This window comes from Nomascus leucogenys, chromosome 22a (assembly GCF_006542625.1).
Source record: "Nomascus leucogenys isolate Asia chromosome 22a, Asia_NLE_v1, whole genome shotgun sequence".
In the NCBI taxonomy this organism is placed as follows: Eukaryota; Metazoa; Chordata; class Mammalia; order Primates; family Hylobatidae; genus Nomascus; species Nomascus leucogenys.
In genome coordinates this window covers 69,590,247-69,606,590 of record NC_044402.1, presented here as the reverse complement: position 1 = coordinate 69,606,590, position 16,344 = coordinate 69,590,247, and the positions used below count along the sequence as shown (strand labels likewise).

The following is a 16,344-nucleotide window of genomic DNA, read 5'->3' as shown; positions in this document are numbered from 1 at the left end:
GTGGTGGGAACGCCCCGGAAGGAACCACGAACAACTCTCAGAATGTTAGAATTAGATGAGTGGTGGGAATGCCCCGGAAGGAACCACACTTCATGGAGGGACGGCTGTGCTTCAGGCATTGTGCCAGAGGTTTACAGGGACCTCTTTAATCCTCACCATAACCTGATTTTGCAGGTCAGAAATTTTGTAGGTATGAAAACTGCATACTGTATCAGTTTAAATTCAAGTTCATCAAGCTAAACCAGTTCAGTAACAAATATTTATTGAGTGAAGGTTCAGTGGTAAATGAGACACAAACAGTTCCTGCCCTCATGGAACTTAGAGTTTGGAATGACATAGGGACAGTCAGTGCTTTGCCAGAGTTGAAAGCCATGCATCTCTTGGCTTTCTGGCGATTGCTTTTTCCATTGTTATTCTTCTTATTTTAGCCATTCTTACTGAATTTAATTTAAATTTTACTTAATTATTATAATGCCTATGGATCCATGTTCTGCATATTAGCTCATTCATGCTCATCCAAGACTGATGAGATGGCCACTGAAAACTCTATTCTTGATCAACGCTCTAATATCATTTTATTTTCTTTAATTGCCTTTTTAAAAAGTATAATACAAACAAAACTCCAGTAAGCAAATGGCTTTAATTATTTGTGTGTCAGTTAATAGAGATTTTATTGTATATATTTTCTGGTATAGTTTATTACTGAAGCCATACTTTTTTTAGCATTAAAATTCTAAGATTTTATATTTATAATAGTGACAAAGGTTTTTACTGTAATTACTAATGATATTTAAAACACAGATTAGGCAAAATCTTAGGAAATATACTCTGCTTTTTTTCCTTCCATTTCTGGCAATCATTGCAGATAAACCTGTAATTTTATTCATGTTTTTATTAATATGGGGACATTATAAATTCATCATGTCTGTGCAGAAACCTGAACACCACTTTATTACATGTGGGTATCAGTTGGTGACAATGTAATATCGTTGGTTCTGTGTCAGCAAGCTATTGAATTGTTTCAAGTCATCACAATCACATTATAACATGAAGTGATAACATTGACAGAGCCTGAAAGTGGTTTGGAGACCTCCTCATGCTATTTGAGCCCAGGCATAACAAACCAGGGCCAAAGGACTCCTGGTGCAAAGATAACCTGCTGGTGAGCCATGTTCTGAAGTTCTTTTTGCTCAGTCTGTTAAAAGCAATGCAGTAGGGGAGACAAAGGAAATTTAATGTCATTCTTCCATGAGAGTATTTGCAAATATAATAGGTCCTTCTTTATAGATTTACAAGGCAATGATTCGGTGTTACATTTGTTTTTGTATAGGGAAATTAAAATCATGATTATGCTATATTAGCAAATTGCTTATAAAACAAATTACAATTTTTGATTGTAGGATAAGATGTACTCTTGCAGCGCCACTCCCTCCCTTCCTTCCTTCCTTCCTTCCTTCCTTCCTTCCTTCCTTCCTTCCTACCTTCCTTCCTTCCTTCCTTCTTTCCTTCCTTCCTTCCCTCCTTCCTTCCTTGTAGATCTCTTTGTCATCTTTTGGACATCATCTTGGTTTCACACATACATTCTAATACATCATATATAGTTCATTTATTGAGGGTAGGCTGGGCACTAGGAGGTCCTGTAACGGGCCTTGGGAATACAGAGGTCGCTTAGTCTCATCTGTTCTGTTCTTTATATTTCATATATCCAGGTGTGGCAGGAGAATTTTGAACTTTCTGCTTATCAAATCCTTTCCAAGGCATAACTTGTCACTAAAGGGAAAAAATACAAAAATATTATGTAAAACATCAGCAAAACCAGTTTTTAAAAAAGGGAATGACATAGTACATTTTTATTAAAAATGTCGACTTCAGTTTACTAGATGATTAATTATCAGTACTTACTGCCCAAGAAAAGGCTTTTAAACTTATTGTTGGAAATCTTTTGGCACTCTTGCTGCACAATATTTCTTAATAGTTTAAGAAAATTCTTACTCTGTTAGCAGAAGCCATACATGCCCATCACTAAATGGTCAAGGTTGAGGCATGCCTGTGTGTGCAACTCAGTTATTCATCTAACGAATGAACTGTGGATAAAGTTTAGTGTTTGCGTGAATAACAATGCAATGAGCCTCACCATCACCAAACATAAACATTTCTGATAAGAGTTGTCATCAGAGTTGCTTATTGATGTTGAAGCATTGGTTTCGTTAAATTATATATATATGTGTGTGTGCGTACTTATGTGTATGTGTATATATATGTATATATATGTATATACCTGATCTCTACTTTCTGAAAATTTACACATTTAGAATGGGAGGTTATTTAGTTCCTAGCATGTAACTTGTGACTTATAAACCCACTTAGCAATTACATACTGCTTCAGTCTGAATTTGGGCCATAGCCAAATAAGGGTGAGTTGCCATTTTGTACCAAATTGAGGTTAAGGTGCAAGATGCCAGGTGTCATTTAAACCAAGGTTAGGATGCAAGATGCTAGGTCTCATGAAATTTAGTGTCTGGACACTGATTGCTAACTTTGACATCTCTCCTTTCTGCCGTCTTATTCTCTCTCTCCCTTTTTATTTTTCTCCCTATTTTTGCCTCTTCTCTCTCTTCTCATGTCTTTAGAGCTTGTTGTTACTATTGCGATAGTCAAGAACTAAATAACATGGAGTTAGGGAGAAGGAATACAGCAAGGTGTTTATAAGATTCAGTCAAGAAGGTCCATTTAGTAGTTATAAATAATTTAGCCTATGATTATGGGGAATTACCAAATCTACCAGTTGAGAGTCAATTTCTTCTCTTCTTGTTGCTATTGTCATAATTTGCTGTATCAAACTATTGTTCATTTGATAAACTGGTGATCTCATCTGATTATTAAGGTGACCAAAATGAAAGTGATGCTTATAGCTTTAACATATCCATGTCAGTTTGATTTATGGTTCAACACTTGAACCTGATTAATCAGGAAAACCCTAATCTGATGCTGTCTATTAATGCTAGTCTGAAACACCACTCAAAAGCCTTAAGCAAGAAAGCTGCCTTTCTAAAGTCTCTCTTGTCATTTATTTCTCATGAATGCCCATTTTCTTTTTTAGTGTTTGATTCCACTCAACCATTTTCCAGTAATTTATATTGCTAATCAAAAAGCCATATAGGAATTCTCTGGGTGATTGGGACTGGAAATGTGCTCTGAAATGGGAATGATTTGTAGTTTTTGCACAGGCTGTGTTAAATCATGAGGTGCTGAAGGGCATGTTATTCTTGTAGGTAGTTTGATTCATTGGGTCCTTATTTACCTGGGCAGGCACGCCATCTGAAATTTTCTTCTGTTTGGATAGTGTTCTTTTCAACATCTTGTAAGTGTAGCTCTTTTACCATGAAAGGTGTAAATAACCAGTTAGTACCTAGTGGGGATTGGGGGCAGAGGAGAAGAAAGTCTTGGGCTTAGTTTCTTTCCATGTGTAGGGAAGGTTCCTCTCCAGGAACCTCAGTGACTTAGCTGATAGAGGAGGCACTGCATGAGCTATTCAGGGGGAGCACAGAAAAGACTGGTACAAATACAGTTTCAGTGCTTTGATGCTGGCTAACAGGAAGTTTTCATTGCTCAGCGTTCTTGGTAAAAACTTGGACATTCTTTTGAATGTTTGGGCACTTAAGTGATTGTCAATTTATATTTTTATTTTTTTGTGAGTGTATGCAGTTGGAGTGGGGAGAGGACATTTGGAGAAATTATTTTTTTGCTCTGATAATGAATACGGACGGGAAAAGTTTGCACCATAACACAGAGGTGTTTATGACTGTTTTTCATAGCCACAATCCTTTATATTAATGATGAACTACTTGAGGATTTCAGATGCTTGTGTTTTTCTAGTGTGGTCCCCTCCCCTTGAAGGGGTAGACCTGTGGACGTGTGACGGAATGGAGCATTCCAGGGTGAAACAGGCCTTCCTGGAACTTAGATTCTTTATCACACTCCCAGGGGAGTTCATTTCAAGTTGCTGGTACTAGCAGCTACAGCGTGAAATTGCCCAATCCTAGGTGCTCTTATTGATGAGTAGGAAGGAGTGGGATTGCTGTTTAAGAAATTTTATTATCTTTAGAAGGGAAGAATTTATTATGGTTTTTTTTTTAGATGATCTCTTTCATGTGGGCTAAGATAATTTTGAGCTCTGACTGTCCAAGCTGCTTAGAGGTTCTGAGTTGTTCTTCACTGGGGGTGGTACTGCCACTCTCAAGCGGCATGGATGTGCCTGGGAGTATTTTTTTTCACAGTGATGTGGGGGGGCACTACTGGTGTTCCACAGGTGGGGGCTAGGGATGTTGTACATACTGCTTTGCCCAGGACAGTTCTGCAAGGTGAGTAATTGTCCCACCCCAAATGGCGATAGCGTCCTCCGAAGAACCTCTGAGAAGTGTGGCTTTGCTTATAATGCTCTGTAGTGCTGATGGACTGCCTGATTGTAGAGGTGAGAGGTGCATAATGAAAAAACAAGCAGGATGTAAGAGCCTTGGGGGCAGGGGAGAAAGACAGGTGACTAGTGTTTAAATGGAAATGGAGAAGGGTAGCTCAGTTATAAATGGCTCAGTTTAAATCTCTCATTGCTCAGAATTGAGAGGCTACTAAAGTAGTACCTCTCATTCTGCTGCCATTTGGTTATTGGAAAGGCACTTTATTTTAATTGCTAAGCAAATATTTAAGTAATCTTTGAGATCAACTATCTTGAGAGCTGACTGGATTCTGTGGCCTGGATACTCAGACACGTCCAGCTTGGAGAGGATGGTGGGGGCTGGTCATTAGGATGTTGTTGGCAATGCCCTAAGGCAGCGGTCCCCAACCTTTTTGGCACCAGGGATTGGTTTCATGGAAGACAATTTTTCCATGGACAGTGGGGTGGTGGTGGGGGACGGATGGTTTCGGGATGACACTGTTTCACCTCAGATCATCAGGCATTAGATTCTCATAAGGAATGCACAACCTAGATCCCTCTCATGTGCAGTTCACAACAGGGCTTGTGCTCCTATGCAGCCGCTCATCTGACAGGAGGCCGAGCTCAGGCAATAATGCTTGCTCACTCACCTCTCACCTGCTGCTGTGTAGCCTGGTTCCTAGCAGGCCACGGACCAGTACTGGTCTGTAGCCCAGGGACTGGGGACCCCTCCCTCATGGAACCTCTTGGTAGTTTGCCATGGAAGCGGACCTGCTTTGGATCCTCCTGGGGCAGCTGGAGGGGCTGCAGGGTGAGACCCTTCTCTGCTAGCAGCCTCTTTCCTACACCTACCAGCCTGCTCACTGGGGTCATGGTTGGGGTGAGGTTCTAGGGATTGAAGTGGAGCTCCAAGCTCTTCTCATGGTCAAAGTCTGTATGCTAGTTCAGGCTTTACCTACTCAGAGTGATCTTCACTTTTAACACAGTTACTGCCTGAGTGAGTAATCACCCTCATACTCATTTGATAGGCACTCTTTGGCTTGGCACTCAAAGCTCTTTTTTCTCCATCTTCTCAGCCTTGTTGCCTACCACTCTCCAAGAGGTCACCACTGCTCGGGTCATACTTATTAGACCCTCACCCATGCTAAGCTTCTGTCAAGTTTTTGTTCTTTTTTTTCTTAGAGACAGGTTTCGCCATGTTGGCCAGGCTGGTCTTGAACTCCTGGCCTCAAGTGATCTGCCCGGCATGGCCTCCCAAAATGCTGGGATTATAGGCGTGCATGATCACGCCTGGCCTATCAAGTTGTTTTGACCCTACGCACAAAGCCTGGTCTCCCTCTTCACCTCCCCAAATCCTGCTCATTCACAAAGACCCAGTGTAGTCTCACAATTCTTTGTGAAGACTTCTGTGATGACACCAGCCTGCAGTGTTATTTTTTTTCCCCAAGGCCAGTTGGTTTTTATTATCTCCATTGCTTATTTGGAACCAAATTGTCTGTTGTCAGATGGCATAGCTTTGGAATCAGACTAACTCAGTGTAAATCTGTGCTCCACTACCTACTAGCTGTGAGATTTGTTCAAGCCTCGTTGTCCTCATCTATGAAATGGGGCCATTGATACCATCTCACAAAGCTGTTGTGAGGATAAGTAAAGTAATGCACAGGAAACACTTAAAATATTGCTGGCAAGTTATGGGTGAACAAACGCTGTCATTTGCTTTGCAGGACATGAAATGATGAAATAAGTACAGGCTCTGGAGTCACACAGGTCCTGGGGCTAAATCAGACTTTGACATTTTCTACCTTTGTGGCCCTTGGGGGAGTTGGTTAATGTCACTGAGGCTCAGGTTCCCTTCTATTAAATAAGTAAAATCTCACATCATACAGTTCTGAGAGGATCCAGTGGATATGTATAAAACTTTATATATTGTCTAACACATAGTAGGTACTCAGTAAACAATATCAGCTGTTGTTATTGCATTGATATTTAATTTATAACGTATAAATCACTTTTGCCCCCAGTAAACTTATAGGCTCTGTCAAAAAAGGACCATATCTTATTTTTTTTCTTTCACTGATCCTAGGACAATTGTACATAGTAGTTATGAATTTATTTGTGGCTTTGGTGAATCTGGCATCATATTCTTTTGTCCTTATTTATTTATTCATTTATTTTTGCACTAAATGGTGTGTCTACATGATAATGCATCAACTTGCATTGTGGGTTTTGTCCCCAAATCTTTGACTTCTTGAAATGTCCTTATAGTATTGTTTTGCTTTAAGAAAACATCAGGGCTCTGAAACAATAATTGGGACAGAGCAGTCTATTCAGTGGTTTGTAAACTGGATTAAAAAAAAAACCAAAAGAATTCCTGCCACCTATTTGGTGATCTGTAAGGAAAACCAGACAGTTAAAATGTTGCACAGAAAGAGAATAGTAGGTTGGTTTGCTGTTCCTGTCTTGTTTCACTTTCATTAACTGAATCCTTGACTATTCTATCAATTTGACACTAGACAGGGCAGGGTGCTCCATATAATTTGTTACCCTTGGCTATCATCACTACAGTGTAAAGTTTTGGAAATAAGCAGGTGACCTTAAATCTTCAAAAGGGGCTGGCCTTGTTTATGTGGGCAAGGTATGGGAATTGTAGTGAAATGTCAGCCAACTTATGGATATCAGAAGTATGTCTATCAGTATCAAAGGAATCAAAATTAAGTACAGAAAAAGTGAAGCAAAAATTATGGGTAAGTTAAGGAATTGCCTCTTAAATTTGTTTGTTTCTTTGAGTTCAGTGAAGGTGGGACTATTAAGATGTGATTTAGTCATACACATTTTTAAAAAGAGAACTGTACCTCCTCAGGTAGACCAAGTGTTTGGAAGGACCAGCATGTGTTAAGAGGATCTAGTGGGGAAATAGGATTTGCCACAGAAATTACCTTACTCTGTTAACTTTGGACAATGTTCCATTGACTACCACTTGCCTTTGTCTTATAAGAAGAGAATTTATGGAAGGAGAAAGAAACTTACAAGGAAAGGGTAAAAGAATGAAACTGCTATTAATATGACTCAATGTTTTTTTCTTCCTTTTTTTAAAAAAAACTTCTAGATATTCCTCTTTTTTCAGATTATTCCAGATTCCATTTTTCTTTCTATGGATTTAAGATGGTAAATTTCTATTTAAAGTCTCATTGTTTGCTCTGATAGCTTTCTATATCTCTGATACATAGTGGTCTCAGCAGGCTGAGTTTTACAAAGAGAATTCTACACTTCCTGACGAACATGCATTAGCTATTCCATAAGCACCTGGTGCTGTGCCAGAGGCTGTAAATGACACAGAGGAATGTTCTCAATCCAGCGTTGTTCCTTGCTGTGGAAAACAAACAAGCAAATGACTTCTCTTCTCTGAGTGCTATCTGTTACTCTAATATCTTATCTTAACACATTCTTAGTCCAACACTTACCCAGGAAGCTTGGGATATGGCTACTTATGAAGAAAGGATTACTCTTGTTTTTTTTTTTTTTTTTTTTTTCCTAGCTTTGGGCTCTTTATGAGGTTGAAAACAAGTTTATTCCTATGTCTAATGTAAATTTTACTACACATATCAAAACACTTAAATTTTTTTTTGCATTGCTTTTGATAGCTGCAATTTTTCCTAAGCCTAATAATTTTTTAATGCTATGTTAGTCACCAAGTAGACTACTTTTTTTCTCCAACTGAAGTATATGAGCACTATGGATTCTATGCCAGCCCAATAATGAACTCAGTTAATGTTAATTGAGAACAGCTTTGGGGAAAAAAAATCAGATTTTTACATTCATTCTTGAGTTTAGTGGAATAAACTTTTTTTTTGGTGAAAGGGAACATAGAGTAGTGGTCAAGTAGCATGAATGCTGGAATCAGAACTGTCAGATTCGAATCCTTGCTTTGCACATATTTGCTATTGGATCTTGGGCAAGTTACTGAATTGCTCTGTGCTTCAATTTATTTATTTGCAAAATATTCATAATAACAGCATCTATTTCATAAGGTTATTATGAGGATTAAATGAGCTAATGTTGGCAGAGCACTTAGAATGGTGCGTGCCATTTAAGCACTATATGAGTACTTCTTTTCATTTTCCCACCATCTATTCTGATTCATGGGACAGGCAGGGGCTAGTGCTGGAGAGATAGGGTGTTCATTTGGTTCTGATGGTTCCTTTGTGATGATTGCCTGGCACTTAACAAAAGGTTTTATTTCAATGTGGATTGTATTTTCCTCCTTTCCTCCTTGGTTTTTACTGGAGGGATTTTTTTTTTTTTTCTTTAAATCAGGCAGCTCCCAAGCCAGAGAGGCTCCTGGAGAATGTTTTAAAGTTACATAAATGATTGTTTGCAAGATTACTTCTTGGCTAAAACTGGGTTGGTTGAATGTGGCAGTTTTGAGACTATTTTCTGAACAAAGTTTTAAAGCTGGCTCTATGTAGATTTTTTTTTTCTCTCTATGGGTGGCTCCAATGTATGCAATCATCCTCTTAGCTTTTTTTTTTTTTTAAACTTCAAATAAATAACAAAATGTAGATAATATCTAGATAAAACTTTTGGAGGGCTTGTGAGTAAAGCCTACTAATTTAAAACAAAACACTCAAAATAAGGTGCATATAGACTAATTGAAGTCAGGGGCACCTGCAATTGTTATTAGACCTAATCTAGACCTTTTCACTAGTGGTTTATTTTTGGTTTATTTTTAAACAACACATATTCCCTTTATGAGGAATGAGCTTCTGAGACCAGTGAAGCATTTTGACTGATTGCTGAGAGGTCACCCAGCAATGATAAAGTATCAGTTTGTTTTTTCTGGAGAGATATTTCCAAACAATAGTCATTTGGGAGTTATAAACAGGCATCGAAGTTACTACTGAAAAGGTGAATTTGACAAATGAATTATAGATCTGTTGATAAATTGAATAAATTGGATTTGATATATTAGATAATGTAGTGAGAAGATCAAGTGTGAAAATCACTACCTATAAAAATTACTTAATTGCAACATTTCCCCATCAGTTTCATTTTTTGCATGTGTGATTTTAAATAATTGATTTTGAAGTGTTTTATAAAATGACTTTTGGTTCTCATTTTGTGTTCTTTTCATGATGTGTTTAACTTGGTATTTTAGCTTGGCAAAAACAAACAAGTCCCTCCACCCCACTCCTCAAAAATGGGACTTGTAATAAAAGTTGCTTAAGAAATAACATTAATTATATATATTTTCAAAACAGGCAATATATATTGTTCTGATAATTTCCTCCTAAATACTCAGTCTCTAAGTTTATACTTTTCTTTTCTCCATAGCAATATGAAACTGTCTGTAAGAGGACTGTTCTTTATGATTGTTATAATTTTTCAACCAGAAGATACTACCTTTACAACCTCAGATACTAAGGGAGACAAATGTACTGAACTTACAAATGTATTATGTTGGATTACTAACAATAGACCTAATTGATAAAAGTGATTTAATATATGTTGTGTTAATAGCTAAACCTCCAAAGCCCCTAATCTCCCATGGAAATATTGCTTTGTAGAACAAAATCCAATGAGAAGTTCTGGGATTCCAGAGTGAATTTGTACATTCCTTAGGGGCATTTTTGCAAGGGAGGTTGTTGTGTTTTAAAGGTAGTTGATAAGAGACCTGCACCACCAACCCCAGACCTGCACCACCAACCACCATCATGCATTAGTCTATAGAAGGTATTTGGGTGTACATACTCCTGTACCACTCGGTACCACCATTTAGCCAAGCGAAGTTTCTGACCATTTGCAGCATACATTATAAATCAGGATGTCACTACCAGACAATCAGATTTGAACATTCCATGAACAAAGTAGCCTATATACCCTAGAAATAGATCACTTAACTATGTTTATGTCATGCTGTTGATATGCCTGCATTTACACAAATCAGGATAGCACATTGCTTATTTATTTTAGGAGTAGATAATTGATCTGTAAATTTACCTAATTTTGGTTAATTAGCCAAAAATTGAAATGGGTAATTTAGCATGATTGCTTAAATACATGGGGAAGATATAATTATTCTTTCAACTGCAAAAATTGCTCCTTTATCCCTTGGGTTTGTGAAAGAATAAAATAATTTTGAGTCTTCCCTAAGTGGGGCTGGTAGTGGCTGCTCTCTTTGAAAAATTTTTCTATGTGGCACATACTGCTTGGGAAGGTCACTGGCCAGGTATTTGGGGAACTTTGTCCCTTGGGGAGACCTAGGAAAATCACAGGATATATTTGTTCAGTGAAGTGAACTTGTTTAAGTTATATTGTCCTTCCAGTATCACTAGGGACTATCACTGCCACTTGGGGTGTCAACTTTTGGTGTCAAGTTTGTATACGCTTGTTGGCTGCAGAGATTTTGTTTTGTTTTGTTTTTGGCTCTTTGGTTTAAAAAATTGTTTGCAGAGATGAGCTTATAGATCTGGCAAGTTATAATTTAATTTTTAAAAATTAAGACACAATATTAGTCTGAATCTAAGAATGAAAGGCCATAACTTGCTGTGTATGATTTAGTAATAAAAAATCACTTAAAAAATAAGGTGAGAAACTCAAAAAAGTGTAGTCGAGCAAATGAAAAGTTACTCACGATGTTATCAATCAGAGATAACCACTGTTAACATTCTGGTCTTTTTTATGCTTTTTTTTTTTTTGCATATGTAACTCCGTTATCAGTAAAAATTTACGTCCTTGTTTTTATTACATTAAGTTATAAGCGTTTCTCTAAGTACTTAGAATTTCTCCATAACCATTTTATAAGTTACTAATATGTCAATGTAGAGATGTAAAAAAATTTAATCCTTGTATTGTTGGACATTTAGGAGGTTTGCAATTTCCTTTGTTATATAAATAATGTTGTGATGGAAATCTTTATACATAAATCTTTGTCTACTTCTTTGATTAGTTCCTTAGGAAAAAAATCCTTGAAGTAAAAGTGCTGAATTAAAGATTAAGTATTTTTAAAAAGCAAGATACATGTTGTCAAACTGCTTTCCCAATGAGTTCCATCAAGGTACACACTAATCAACTGTGTATGAAAATCGCTTTCTTCCTATGGGTGTTCAAATAAATATTTTTATATTATCATTGGGAGAATGTTTTCCTAATTTTCTAATTTGTATTTCTTTGATTATCTAATTAGTTGAATAATTTTTCGTTTTTATCAAAAATTTATATTTCTTCGGTTGAATATCTGCATGGCATAAGTTTTTAAAATTTCTGTCCGTTATTGCAGAATGTGACAGTGAGCATTTTCGCTGTGGAAGTGGGCATTGCATCCCTGCAGACTGGAGGTGTGATGGGACCAAAGACTGTTCAGATGACGCGGATGAAATTGGCTGCGGTAAGTGAGGAGGGGCCAGGCTAAGTTCTATTTTGAGTAACATAAGTGCTTCGTGGTGATTTCAGCTGTGACAAAGAGAAGAGCTATGCCTTTTAGTGACAGAGCCAGGGCTGGGCCCAAGTCTTTTGAGATCTGTGTGGTTGAATAGAGAAATGACGGCATTAACAATAATTTCACTCCCTTCTGAGGTAGGGGTTCAATTCACATTGATGATAGAACATCAGTTTCTATCTCACCCTTATCCCTTGACCACAACTTTGATATGGAAACATATTTGGGTGCAGTTTTCTGAAGTCTGTAAGTGATTATGTCTGATATTCACTCTGTGAATTTTGTGTACCCACAAGAACAAACAAAAAATAATGTTATCTGAACTACTGTGATTTGTAAGTCAAAGAGGAGTCCATTTTTATGTAAAGGATGTAGAATAACTTGTGTGAATTACCATAAAGAAATCACAGAATTGGTGAGTGTGATTTATGTTTTTTAAAAATTCTAGTTTTAAAATATTTAAAAAATATGATAATGTAGTAAACCTCAAATCTAATTAATTATAAAATAACTTTCACATTCATTTTGTCATTTAGTTTTCTCACTAATCTTCTGAGGTCGGTTTCAGATTAGTAAATTGAGACTTGGAGAAGTTAAGTCATTTATTAAAGTTCTTACAGTTGGTAACTCTATGCACAGATACCATTGCTCTTCCCAACTTCCCATAGGTGATCAATCGTACATCTGCAATTTCCTTCATCCCAGCAGGTGAACTAATGAGGACTAATGAGGGTTATCTTTCAAAAATCAGGAAAGCAGGTGAAAAATTTTTGTTTTGAATTGTTGGCCATCTTATGGCATACCATAGCAGTCAAACTTTGGTGTGTCATTTAGATGACAACGCATTTGAAAATGGGAGGAAGGGTAAGGACTGGGTTCTGTACAGTGCTCCTCAAACGCTCATGCACAAATGGATCACCTGGGAGCTCATTAAAGTGCAAATTTGGATTCCGTATTTTGAGGTGGGACCTGAGCTTCTGCGTTTCTATAAACTTCCTGCTGATGTTGACACTGCTAGTTTGTGGAGTGCACTTTGAGCAAGGGACTAAACTATATTTGTAGAGACACAATCATGTGCTAACTATGTGCCTCCTCTGGGCTTACTGAGTTCATTTTGATTAAACAATAAAAGCAAAAAGGCAAGAGCAGTGTATCTGGGGTAAAGGAATAAGTGAACAGCTATGCCAACAACTCTTCAGAGATTGTTACCTGTATTATATTTTATTGACCTGCAAAAATAATAACAATAACAACAATACCAATGACGATAGTGATAGCAACTAACATTACATGGTGCTTTCACATATATTATTTAACTTATTTTTCACAACAGACTGTGAGATGAGTATAGTCCCCATTTTATGATGCATACATTGAGGTTCAGAGAACCTGCCAAAGATCTTAAAGGAAGTAAATCATGGAAATAATAATTATTTGATTCTGGGTTTTCTTTCCCAAATCTCATGAATTTTCCAGTTCATCATGATACTTTACTATTAGGTATTATGAAACAAATGGTTTAACAGTAACTCATAATTTTTACTTGAATGAAGCTTTTAATCTAACACCTTTACTATAATTTGTGTGTATGTCTGCTGTTTGTTTTATTCTCTGTGTTTTTAAATTGCTTTGGTTCATGAGTTTGTTGTGATGCTGTTGCTGGGCTTATTTGACAGTGAACTCTGATTGGCGTCTGCAGACTCTAGTATAAGGGTTGTTTACTATTTGCCTTCAAATAAATTGAGCAGGAGTTGACATGATACACTCTTCTGGAACAAGCATTGCTTGCTAGTATAATGGGGAGGATGATTGCCATAATGAGTCCTCTTTTGGTTTGTTTTAGCTGTTGTGACCTGCCAGCAGGGCTATTTCAGGTGCCAGAGTGAGGGACAATGCATCCCCAACTCCTGGGTGTGTGACCAAGATCAAGACTGTGATGATGGCTCAGATGAACGTCAAGATTGCTGTAAGTGTTTGGAGAGGAATCTTGCTTTGGCTTTGTGGACACCTAAAACCCAACCTGTTGCAAAGAGGTTACACACAATGGGATGATTCTTTATAAATGTGGAGTGGGGCCTTAAATCATAAGGGAACCTATGCCAGGAATCTCATTCAGGGGTTGGATGATATTGAAAGTACGGATGTACTGAAGAATTATGAATATACCCCAGCAATTCGGAAATGAGATAGGTTCCCAGTCTTTAATTTTGATTATGTTATGCTCAAGAAAAAAACCAAATATTTATTGGAGTATATAGCTGGGTGTCTTCATGTGTGTGGTTGACAGCTGAATGAGTCCTTTGGCTCTGTGGCATACTTTGTATTCAAACCTTCCACCCCTTCTGCCCCAATATTAAATTCTCTTCTTTTTTGACTGAGTGGAAGTAGGTAGGTCTGTTGGAAGGCTTCTTGGTGGTTACTTCAGTGACTACTGCCACAGCCACCATAGGATGAGTTGGAACAAGAAAGAAAATAGTAGCGATGAAGTGGATCTTGGCAACTGAGGCATCCCTGGACATTGAGGGGGTTTGGTTCAGTAACCTGGAAAAAAACCTTTAAATCTAATTTCTTTGGGATCAAACTGGAAAAGACTGTTTTAATAGGTTTAAAAATAATTTTATTTTATTTATTTTTATTTTATTATTATTTTTAGAGTCAGGGTCTCACTCTCTTACCCAGGCTGGAGTGCAGTGGTACGATCACAGCTCATTGCAGCCTCAAACACCTGGGCTAACAGGTAATTCTCCTGCTTCAGCCTCCTGAGTAGCTGGGACTACAGGTGTGCACCACCATGCCCAGCTAATTTTTAATTTTTTTGTAGAGACACGGTATTGTTACATTGCCCAGGCTGGTCTGGAATCCTGGGCTAAAGTGATCCTCCCGCCTTGGCCTCCCAAAATGTTGGGATTATAGGCATGACCCACCGTGTCTGGCCTGAAAATAATTTCAAATGAGAGTAATGTTGGGTAAATATAAGATGGCGACTTGTGAGCAATTTATCTATCATGTGTATCATTCCATTCCTTTCTCTATTAAGGATATTTGTATAATTTAAAATCATTCTTGTATCATTGTGGATGTTTTTGGTTGCAAGGAAAGAAAACCACAACTCACAAGTTAAACAAAAAGGGGATTTATTATCTCACATAATAAGAAGCCTAACTGTAGGGTTGTTCCAGGGTTGATTAATTCCCAGCTCAGTAATATTATCCAGTTTTTCCTTACTTTTTTGCTCTGCCATGTTTATCCTATTGGCCTTTCTTGATCGCATAAAAGCTGCCCAAGTCTCAAAATTTGCATCCTGAAGGCCTAACATTCTCACAGGCAGAGAGGAGGTTCTCAATAAATAGATACTAAATGCATAAATGATGGGTTGTTCGTCTTTTAGCTATATAGTTTTGAGTCTATTTTCCCTTACTCCTCTCACAGACTGGGAAGAAAGCTGAGCTTTATTTTGTGATTCAATGTGTGGTAGATGACCCTTCGATAATAATAATACTTAACAGAGGGGATTGGAACTACTGAAGGCAACTGCTTGGGAAAAGAGACTGGAGATAAGTTTATAGCAGTCATTTTAAGGCAATATTGCATGTAATTTTAAATAACTATGTATTTCATAAGGCAATTCTCCCATTTTTAATGATATAAAAATTCTCCATTAGATACCTTTTAACCACAAACAAAATATGCTACCTCTGTGTTCACTAAAGTCACCAGAGAACTCCTGATTGCCAATGGGCCCTTTTCCTTCCTTGTCACACTGATGGGTGTTTCAACTGCAGTTGACTCTGGAGACCATTCCTCCTTCTTGACACCACTCCCTTGGCTGCCATGACTCCCAGCAGTCCTGGCTCTCTTTTAAGCTGCTTTGGTCATTCCATTTTATTTTCCTCTTCTACTCAGCCCTTGAGTATTGGTGTTGCTCAGAGCCCTGCCCTGAGCAGCTTTTCTTATTCTAGACACGCTCAGGATAGTCTCACCATTCTCATGATTTTAGTGACCCTCTGTGGCCTGATGAGACTTAAATCTGTGTTTACAACCCAGATTTTTGCCCACACTTCAGTCTTGTGTACTCAACTACCTTTGGACCTCTGCAAGGTGCCTTGAACTCAAGGTGTCCCAACTGAAAATAATCATCTTCCCTCCTGAACTGGATTTTCCTTCTATATTTGCTAGTCTACATATTTTATCTTTATTAATAGAAATAGCATTTAACCCACTATGAGGCACTGGCAGAAAATACAAAATCAGTCTTAAACTATCAGAAATAGGCAGATGGAGGCTCTCTTACTTGTTGAATTTGTGAAACATATTTCATAATGAAAGTATTTTATTAGATGAAGAAGAAAGATTGCTGTAAGTGACATGAAAGATATAATCAATTAACATGAAAAGGCTATCACAATCCCCTAGGCACCCACGCTAGAAACTTGGAAGTTATTCTTGATTCCTTCCTCTTTTTCACTGCCCACATTGA

General features: G+C 37.6%; 1 protein-coding gene across 1 annotated transcript in view; it reads left to right on the top strand.

Moving 5' to 3' along the window:
* Positions 1-16,344, top strand: part of LRP2 (LDL receptor related protein 2) — a 225,602-nt gene that overhangs the window by 27,891 nt on the left and 181,367 nt on the right. Inside the window, exons 2-3 of the mRNA XM_030802651.1 lie at positions 11,709-11,816; positions 13,711-13,833. Coding sequence (XP_030658511.1) covers positions 11,709-11,816; positions 13,711-13,833 — 231 coding nt within the window. The remainder of the gene's footprint in view (positions 1-11,708; positions 11,817-13,710; positions 13,834-16,344) is intronic.